Source organism: Muntiacus reevesi, chromosome 20, assembly GCF_963930625.1.
Source record: "Muntiacus reevesi chromosome 20, mMunRee1.1, whole genome shotgun sequence".
Lineage (NCBI taxonomy): Eukaryota > Metazoa > Chordata > Mammalia > Artiodactyla > Cervidae > Muntiacus > Muntiacus reevesi.
This window is the reverse complement of record NC_089268.1, coordinates 36,124,659-36,135,001: the sequence shown is the minus strand read 5'-3', so window position 1 is coordinate 36,135,001 and position 10,343 is coordinate 36,124,659. Positions and strand designations below refer to the sequence as shown.

The 10,343-nt window shown below is 38.3% G+C and overlaps 1 protein-coding gene across 2 annotated transcripts; it reads left to right on the top strand.

Annotated features, from left to right (window-relative positions):
- The first annotated feature begins 740 nt into the window (after window positions 1-740).
- On the top strand, window positions 741-9,080 carry LOC136151513 (prolactin). Of its 2 annotated transcripts, none has more exons than XM_065912706.1 (5): window positions 741-768; window positions 3,519-3,700; window positions 5,923-6,030; window positions 8,076-8,255; window positions 8,889-9,080. In XM_065912706.1, the coding sequence occupies exons 1-5, from the start codon at window positions 741-743 to the stop codon at window positions 9,078-9,080; spliced, it is 690 nt and encodes a 229-aa protein (XP_065768778.1). The 2 variants fall into 2 exon arrangements, with proteins under 2 accessions (XP_065768778.1, XP_065768777.1); XM_065912705.1 differs by having other exon boundaries at window positions 3,516-3,700.
- Window positions 9,081-10,343: the final 1,263 nt, after the last annotated feature.

Sequence of the window (10,343 nt, the reverse complement as noted above, 5' to 3'; positions counted from 1 at the left end):
ACATTTAAACTCCCCATCCCACTGTTTCTCAATCTGTAAACTGGGGATGAAAAATATAACTTTGCATACATGTTAAAATCAAAAGTTTTGCATGAAAATGCACAGAGAAAATACCACAGAGATATATCCTTTTAGAAAGGACAAAACAGAAAGTGTAAAGATCAAGAAAAAAATGAGGAAAATGTATTGAGAGTATAACAGGAACTGAAAATCTTACTTACTCATCCTTATTCTATATTTCTTAGTATTTAGTGTGTAAGTTTTGAAATCTTGACTTCAGCCAGCAATTTTGAATGAGAAAAAAATACTCTTTGATAATACATGAGACACCTAAGTGAAAGATAATGCTATATTCAAGAAACTGCAGAGAAATAAAGGTAAATGTTACAATAAATGACTGCTATAATTTTATAGTTCCTCTAACCCAAACTAGTCTCCAGATCTCACCATCATTATCTCTCTCATTTCCTTTTGGTCTAATTAATCAAAATCCTTCCTAGACGTTCATTTCTGGCCAGCATGTCTTCCTGAATATGAATAAGAAATAGAATACTATTCAATGTTTGAAATTATGGGGATAATCTCAATGACGGAAATAGATGACTGGCAAAAGGGAAGGGAATGCCTGATTAAATATATTCATGAAGATGTCAAAGCCTTATAAAGCCAGTATCTGGGGAAGAGAAAGCTATAGGACGAGAGCTTCCTGGTGAAGTGTGTTTCTTGAAGCCATCACCACCATGGACAGCAAAGTTTCGTCGCAGAAAGGTATGTACAGCAGCTCGTGGAGTTGTTGGGCTTTATCGATGCTCCAATGGGGTATTAATTTGAAATTTGAGGAAGTATTCTCTTAGGTTTCAGGATTACAGAGTTTAGAAGGACTAGCTAATCCTACTCTAGAACTCAGTTGTATAGGGGCACAATAGGACAGTGGTTCTTGAATGGAGGAATGTCTTCCAGAGACATTTGGTTAATGTCTGGAGATGGTTTTGGTTGTCTTAATATGGGGCAGGGGTGCTAGTGGTACCCAGTGGGCAGAGAGCAGAGATGTTGCTAAACATATAATGCACAAGTCAGCCCCCAGAACAAGTACTTATCCAGCTCAGGGTGCCCCCATGTCAAAGCTGAGAAACCTTGGACCGGAATAAGACCACCAGTGTCTCTGAGTCCAATTCATCACAACTCCAGAAGGCAGAAACAAGCATTTTCTAGTTACCAGGATTCTTTTGTGGTGTGGTTAAGATGAGTCAGTCTGATGAAACTTTTAACTCTGAAGCTATAATACAGACAGGGACAGCAGAGTTGTCTCCTACAATACTTTGTTGACTGGGTTTAAGCCAAATGATACCTTAGAAGAAAAAACAGGCTAGTAACAATAATCGCCTTTACTTTCTTGGTTGACATTCGCAAGAAAAAGAAATTGCAGATAACTAATGAGAACTTACTGCATAGCATGGACAAATCTACTCAGTGATCTCTGGTGACCTAAATGGCAAGCAAATCCAAAAAAGAGGGTATATATGTATATGTATAGCTAATTCACTTTGCTATACAGCAGAAAGTAGGATAATATTCTAAAGCAATTATATTCCAATAAAAATTAACTTAACAAAAGAAATTGTAAGACAAAGAAATTAATTACAAAATTTATTTTATGAAACAACAAAAACATTTCTTTTTCATCTCATCTTAGGCTGTGGAAAAAATGCTTCAGATGATAAAGGTTCTGATAAATGTAGTCAGAGTTAAAGAATACCTATCCAGTTATGAATTTCCTAGAACCAATATTCCAATTTCTCTATCTGTAAAGTACTTTTTATTTATACTTGTAGATAAAACATTTAATCAGCTGTGTTACATGGCTGTAAAGAACCTAAAATAATCTCTTTGGAAATATGTCTTTGAAAAATTAAAAAAAAAAACTGTTATATGAATTATCTCACAATATTGATATTTTTATTTTGCAACTAAAAGGTTGCTCATTCTATACTACATTCTATACTAAATAATCTTTTAGATATTTTCAGGTGTTGAAGGTTAGGTATTTTTCCACCCTAAATCTTTAGCCCTTGCCTCGTTCTGTCTTGGACACTTCCAATTACATTTATTCAAGATTCCAGAGGAAAGGAATTTATTTGATAAACACATTCTTACATTCTTTATTTTATGTGGAGCAATTTGAACTTAAACATGATTTTAATCATTGCCTTTTTCCTTTTGAAAGTGTAAGTTATTGATATGTTAGTGGTTCATATCAGTCCGTCTGCTGAGATAGTAAATTGGTGACTACATTGTCTCTGCTAATTGTAAAGGACTTTAAAAATGAATGTTTATAGACAGAGCAGAACGTGTGAATAAAATCAACTTTCTAGGGTCACTGCTGTCATGCAAAAACAAAATATTTTTCTCTACTAGTAACGGCAATGACCGCTGCAAGCACGGGGTCATCACAGCTACTGATGTGATCTCTGTTTCACACATGCAAACCCCCAACTGCCTGTGTGTTGTGACATGAGAAAGTGAAAAGATGACAGTGTGGTCCCCAGTCACCTCCACCTGCTAAACATGGGACTTGGGGGGAAATCACTTGCTCTAAGTCATTGTTTATTGATAGAATTTGATGATAGTAATGGAGATCATTGGAAAGAGCCCTGATGCTGCGAAAGATTGAAGGCAATACAAGAAGTAAGTGGGAAAGGATGAGATGGTTAAATAGCACCACTGACTCAACAAACATGAATTTGAGCAAACTCCAGGATGTACTGAATGAAGGGGAGCCTAGAGTGTTGCAGTCTATGGGGTGACAAAGAGACTGGACTTAGCCACACACAACAACAACAACAACAACAACAACAACACAGTGAAGGCCAAGGCTATCTTAGAGAATTATCATGAAACACAAATTTTACACATTTTTAAAAGCTTTTAGCAAAGTATCAAGGAAATAGATGGGGTTATTAAGTTCAATTAGCAGATCCAAGATGCAGTATCCTTTTTCTCTTAGTATTCTCTTTGTATTCAATAATAGGGTTCAGGCAGTCATGTGTTTCTTCTTACCCACCGTGATGGTAAACCACACAGACCATCTGTGCTGTTCTTGCCATTTCAGTGTCTAAAATGCAAGCATTAGTCAGTGTACAGTGAAAAAATTACAAACTCCCACAAGCTGCTAAGAATCTGTAGAGAATCCCAAGAAATTAAACTATCATAGGAGAATGACCTAAACACTCTGACTCACATTAATTTAAATTCCAAATGTTTGCAGAACACAGGATCACTTCTGGGAGCAATACAAAAATGCAGGGAGTAACCTACTTCTGCAACTATATATCTGTGCAGATATCATCATCCACCTAAATTTACACAGTGGAAGGTGTTGCTTCTTCCCCACCCCAGCTGCTACAGCACCAAATCCTGCTCAGGGCAACAGGGAGAGATGAGGCCTCCCTGGACAGGATGGCTTTTGCTGACCTTATGCTAATACATCATCTGAGTGGCTCATGTTTTTATTTAAGCAGGGTCCCGCCTGCTCCTGCTGCTGGTGGTGTCAAATCTCCTCTTGTGCCAGGGTGTGGTCTCCACTCCCGTCTGTCCCAATGGGGCTGGCAACTGCCAGGTGTCCCTCCGAGACCTGTTTGATCGGGCAGTCATGGTGTCCCACTACATCCATAACCTCTCCTCGGAAATGTTCAACGAATTTGTAAGTACTGTATTTCTTGCTTATTTCCAGAAGAAACCTTCGTGTAAGTGACTGGGCTATACTATCCTTTAAACAAGAAGGCTGCATCAGCCAAACTTCAAAGAACGCACTTTCTAGGTCAAATAAGACATTAGTTCATAAGATGTGGTAACTGAAGAAAAGATACATCATGAAATCTCAAAGATTCTTAAAGAGTGAAATACCTGTTTCAATTTCCTTTTATTTGTTACGTTTCCAAAATGAATTTAAAGCACCTGTATTTGTCAGCTTGGACTCTCATAGCAGAATACCATAGACTCAGTGGATTAAACAACAGAACTTTATTTCCTCGCACTTCTGGGGGCTGGAGGTCCTGGATCAGGGAGCCAGCAAGGTCAGTTTCTGATAAGGGCTCTGTCTACCCAGGTTGGCTTCTCCCTGCGTCTCACAGGGTTGGGGGCAGGGAAGAGAAACAGGAAAGGCACAGAGACAAAAGAGAAAACTCTCTGGTGCTTCTCTTCATAAAGACTCTAAATGTATTGGATCAGTGTTCCACCCTATGAGCTCATTTAACTTTAATTAATCTTCATAATCTTCTGGGCTTCTCTTGTGGCTCAGCTGGTAAAGAATCTGCCTGCAATGTGGGAGATCTGGGTTCGATCCCTGGGTTGGGAAGATCCCCTCTGGAGAAGGGAAAGGCTACCCGCTCCAGTATTCTGGCCTGGAGAATTCCATGGACTATACAGACTCGCAGAGACTGGGACACAAATGAGCGATTTTCACTTTCATTTCATAAGGGCTTCCTAGGTGGCGCTAGCGGGGAAGAACCCGCCTGCCAATGCAGAAGACATAAAAGATGCAGGTGCAATCCCTGGGTCAGGAAGATCCCCTGGAGGAGGGCATGACAACCCACTCCAGTATTCTTGCCTGGAGAATCTCCATGGACAGAGGAACCTAGAGGGCTACAGTCCACAGGGTCGCAAATAGTGGTACACAGCTGAAGCGGCATAGCTTGCACACAGTCTGCATAAAGGCCCTTTTCCAAACACAGTACCTTGGAGATTTTTGCTTCAACACATGAACTGGGGGGAGACACATTCAGTTCATAACAGTACCTGACATAATGCACTCTTAGGTAGGGCTGGGAAAAAGAAGCATCTTGATTTTCTGGTCCTTCAGTGTCCCTCTGGGCGTTCTTCACCCAGCACACAGTAAATAGCCAATAAATGGGAGCGGTACTTCAGTGAACTGGGTGGATGGAACATATTAGACAGAGCTGAATTCCTGTAATGAAAACAAATAATGATAGTTTTTTAAATGCTACAAATTACTGTTCTAAGATGTGCAATATATGGATTTAGAACTACAATAGAATGGTTGGTTTATAATTGGAAACAAAATTATTCTCTTTCTGATGAAATTATTTTGAAAGTTGTATACTCTTTTATGTCAATCAAGGAGCCCACAGTAGACAACTGATAAAAAATGGTGCTCAATGTTTCTATTAAATTCATATAGTTCTTTTTATTCACTAGTTTTCCTTTTATCTTCCATTTTTGACTGTCATCTTTTTTCCAGATCTTCGAAGTAATCTCTTCAAATGTTCACAACTTTTACTAAAGATTAGGTTTTCTCTATCAATGTGTTAGCTAGTTATTTCTACTTTCCTTCTCAGTCCATTGCTTACTATTTCCAAAAATTTTATGCCATGTTTTTCTGACTTACCATTTTCTCATCATCAATGACACTGTATTCTGCATCTGTGATGCATACTAAGTTTAGGTTTGTGGATTCATATTAGTCAAAGAAAAGTTATAATATGTCTTCTTTTAAGGGAGTATATTGGTTTCAACCCAAAGTAAACAAAAGATTAAATGTCTATATAGGTATCATACATATGCACTATATTTGGTTCAAATGCTAAAAAAGATGATACTTAATAAAGCAGGTAATATTTCATATTGGGGTTATTTTTAGTGTTTGCTATCCAAATAGTAAATATGGGAAGGATGAAATGAAACAAGGGAAAAAAAAAAAGAAGAAAAGAGGTTGGAATTTAGATGAAAGGCAACTGTTTTCAGAGGTAATGGGAAGAAAAAGTAGGAAAAAGAATTACTTTCAATTTTTATGTGACTCTCATTAAAAAATTATTCATCTATCAAATGTGTTAATATTCTGCTAAAGGTTCATTTATTGAATGCCCAAAGAACCCTAACAAATTGAATTTGCTTGATCGCTTCCAGGATAAACGGTATGCCCAGGGCAAAGGGTTCATCACCATGGCCCTCAACAGCTGCCACACCTCCTCCCTTCCTACCCCTGAAGACAAAGAACAAGCGCAACAGACCCACGTGAGTCTTTTATCCGGGTTTTCATCAGAACAAGTGAGAGAGTGCCCTGGTGTTACCAGGCTTCAGGTTACTAGAGGTAATGGTAACTGGACATGCAGAGAAAGGTGGAGAAACAGTAAATAATCAAAGAGGAACTACATTATGCAGTTGATGAAATATGAGTAAAATCAAGGGGTGCCTATAAAGATCTGTAGCAGCAAAAAATAACAGATCCATAAACTGTCCATGCAGACAACATAAGTTCAACCAATGCATTAGATCCAGGATTGCAGCCATTATACGGTATGAAAACATGAAATAAATGGAACATCCATGTATAAAATATAGATTTAAAAAATTCATGGATATGTAAGAAACACAACCCCAGTTTTGAGTATTTCCTGTTACTAGTGACTCTTACATGAGAGTCACTCCTACACTGTACCACTTGAGCCACCAATTCTGCCTTTCAAGGCTCACCTGATTCTTCTACTTCTCTGACACCTCCCTCATTCTTGACTGACTCCTCTATCACCTCTTAATTTTAATTATAAATCTTTCCTCAAAACGGGTCCTAAAAAATATTATGTTTTGCATCTAATGGCTGTGATGATTACTTCTGTTCTGATGACCACATCGTCTACTGATAAAGCCTCAATCATGTATCCCAGCTCCAAATTTTTATCATTATAATCACTCCTTTCTGATTTCCTGAGCTAACCACAGTGCTAACATTATTTAAAATATTTCTACATGCATCTCCCCTTAAGTACAATCTGTTCTCTTGCTACAGCTTTGTTAGTGATACCAGCATTTTTTTCATCTGCTAATCTCCTTAATATTGAGGATGATAAAATGAAGGAAGAAGGTCAAGAAGAACAAGGAGGAGGACTTTTTAAAATGAGTTTAAAATAAATTTAAAATTTATTGAGAGCTATTACCTTGCCAAACAATTTATAAAGTGCTTTGTTTTCATTACTATGTTTAATCCTCACGAAAATTCCTGTAGTACAGTGTCTGTTATTACACTTCCTGAAATATGGAAACCAAGACTCAGAAAAATTGTGGAATTTGCACCAGTCACACAGGTAGTAAGCAGTGAGTCTGGGTTTCAACCAACTCAGAGCTCTCAGTCTTCATCTTTAAGCTACAACACCCCCAGGAAATCTATGCTGCCACTCACCCTAGAGTCTGAATTTCATTTCAGCTCCTTACTTTCACATCCCATGTTTCTATTGTAATGTCTGTTTGATTCTTCTCTGCTGTTCATTTCCTGTACCATTAAAGTAGTTCATGGCCATCAAGAAATCAAGCATTTTAATTAGAGATGCTCAGCCTCTGGGAGTTTCATGTCCAGTCCTGGTAGTAGTGAACTAGGGGGCAAAATCCTCTCTTGTGAATCCCACTGATGCTGTTACTAAAGACAACACTGTGTCATTTTCTGCCCTTACACATGTCAACAAAATAGACTGCTCTGATAGCTGCATGGGAGCTGATGTTGGGATGGATTGAGGAAAGTGTGGTTAAGAATGTCATATCTTCTTTATTACCTCTTTGTTCTAGTATCATAAAAGGAACTACCAATCAAAAACTAAAAATACATTAATGAATACTTCAGTTCATTAATATGAATGAATCATTGGGTGAAAATGGGGTGGGCACAGGTGGATTCCTTCTTTCCTGGATCAGGTACTCCAGGCACATACTGAGTTCCAACAAAATACTTAGATTCTTCTCCCCAGACAAGCAAAGCATTCAAATATAAAAGAACTCACTGAGTGGATGGTAGAATTTCAGAGGGAAAAAGAAAATTCTTTATGTTATAAATTAGAACTCACCAGAAACATTGGTTACTAAAATAAGTCAGATTTTTAAGTATTTCAGCAAAGTATAAGCCAATAGTTACATTTTATAATTTTGCAACCTTTACCACCTTCAAAAAATTTTCAATACATATAGGAAAAACCAGGATTTTTTTAGGTCAGTCACTCTGGGCAAAAATCACATGTTACCAAATCCACTGAATTATGCTTATTTTAGTGAGATTATTTCCTGTGGTTGTTTAGCATGAAGTCCTCATGAACTTGATTCTTGGGTTGCTGCGCTCCTGGAATGACCCTCTGTATCACCTAGTCACGGAGGTGCGGGGTATGAAAGGAGCCCCAGATGCTATCCTGTCGAGGGCCATAGAGATTGAGGAAGAAAACAAACGACTTCTGGAAGGCATGGAGATGATATTTGGCCAGGTGAGCAGCCTCATGAAGGCTTCCTTGCTATTCTCACGAATGAGAGAGGTGATTTCTGTAACAAGGAATGAGTTTGGAATGATCTCAGTGTACAAGAACACAACTCAGGCCTTCTTTTTCTAGACTGCTATTACATAAAGCAAGAACCTGTTCACTCATAGTGATAGATTCTATTGTAAGTGAATGAGAATTCCACAGCAATTTTTGACAGGTATAGTCTTTCTTGAATTGCACAGTTCCACCAAAATCTTGCCTCTTCCTGGGTACAGATGACTGAAATATTTTCAAGGATAAGAGAACTAGAGAATAAAATTTGCAAGATAAATATTTTCTTCAAAATATCCCAAGATATCCTCTACTGAAATTCAGCTTGTATTCTTTCTCTGTTCTACTCAAACCATAGGATGAGAGTGAGAAGAAAGAAAAGAGAAAGTCAAAACCAAACTAATACTTGAGTTCTGCTTTTAGTTTTTATTAGTAAATTACTAGCAAATATCTGATACACTGGCTCCAAAATCCAAGTGTAGAGACTTTCATGTATCTTCCCGAATTTTTAATTTGATAATTAGAAAGAACAAAGATGAGCAAATACTACTAAAACTCATAATAACTCATTATCCTTTGGATGCTTAGGTTCTTCCTGGAGCCAAAGAGACTGAACCCTACCCTGTGTGGTCCGGACTCCCTTCCCTGCAAACCAAGGATGAAGATGCGCGTCATTCTGCTTTTTATAACCTGCTCCACTGCCTGCGCAGGGATTCAAGCAAGATTGACACTTACCTTAAGCTCCTGAATTGCAGAATCATCTACAACAACAACTGCTAAGCCCACATTCATCCTATCCATTTCTGAGATGGTTCTTAATGATCCATTCCCTGGCAAACTTCTCTGAGCTTTATAGCTTTCTAATGCATGCTTGGTTCCAATGGGTTTCATCTTAAATAAAAACAGACTGTAGAGATGTCAAAGTCTAAGATGGCAATTTTGTCAATGTTTCTTATCTTCATTTAATAGACAATCAAATGAAAATCCTTCCTTATGGTTGAGAGAAAGAAGTTCTGATTAAAATTTGTCACAAATAGCAGAAACTGACATTACAAAGAAGACCATTAACAACTTACTTTAGAATCACAGCAAATTATTCTGGGTCAAGTTATTAGAATTAAAGAATTAGATAATCATTCATTCTGTTGGTCATGCTACCAAGAAGACTGAATTCTCAGGATTGTTTTACGGATATCAACCAACTTTCACAGAATTATAATGGACAATGTAAATGCTATAAAACTAGTGTACTCAAAGAGCATGAGGTTTACTGAACCGTGTAAAGATTGTTATAATGCTGTCTTAGTCCTTTTGGGCTGCTATAACAAAATATCATAGACTTAAAAACATTTAAAAACAATGGAAATGGATTTCCACTGCATGGTCAGGCGGGGCTCTCTTCTGGTCACCCTTCTTACTGTATCCTCATGTCGGGGAAGGGCTGGAGAACTCCTTGTGTCTCACGTATAAAAGCAGTCGTCTCATCCAGGAGGCTCCATCTTACACCACCTCCATAACTTCATCACCACCCAAAGGTCCCACCTATGAAACACCATCACCATGAGAGTCAGGATTTCAACATGTGAAATTTCTGGGGGACACAAAGGTTGGGACCATAGCAGATACAAACATGAACTGGCTCCATCTTCCTCCAGTGGCTGTCTTCACCCACACTCTACTGCATCCTCATTTTCTGCATCATCTTGCAACCATCCCACACATTCTATCACTCCGAGTTTAACAAGTCCAGGTCAGTTAAGTGTCAACTCCATCTCATATTCAACCTATTTAATGTTTCTGTCTCCCCTACTGAGGCCCTGGGGGACCTACCAGGGAAAGCAGATATGTCCATTTCTGCAAGGTCCCTCTCTAGATCTTCATTCCTTGGGCCATGTTGGAAGTAGGCAAGGGGTGATAAGATGGGAAAGTTCTGACATCACTGATTTATGTGGCGCTGATGTAGCCTTCTCATGGTTAAGAGAGACTGATCTGCAATTCCCCCCTGACTGACAAACATCTGTCTTGTGGGGCACCCTTGTGATT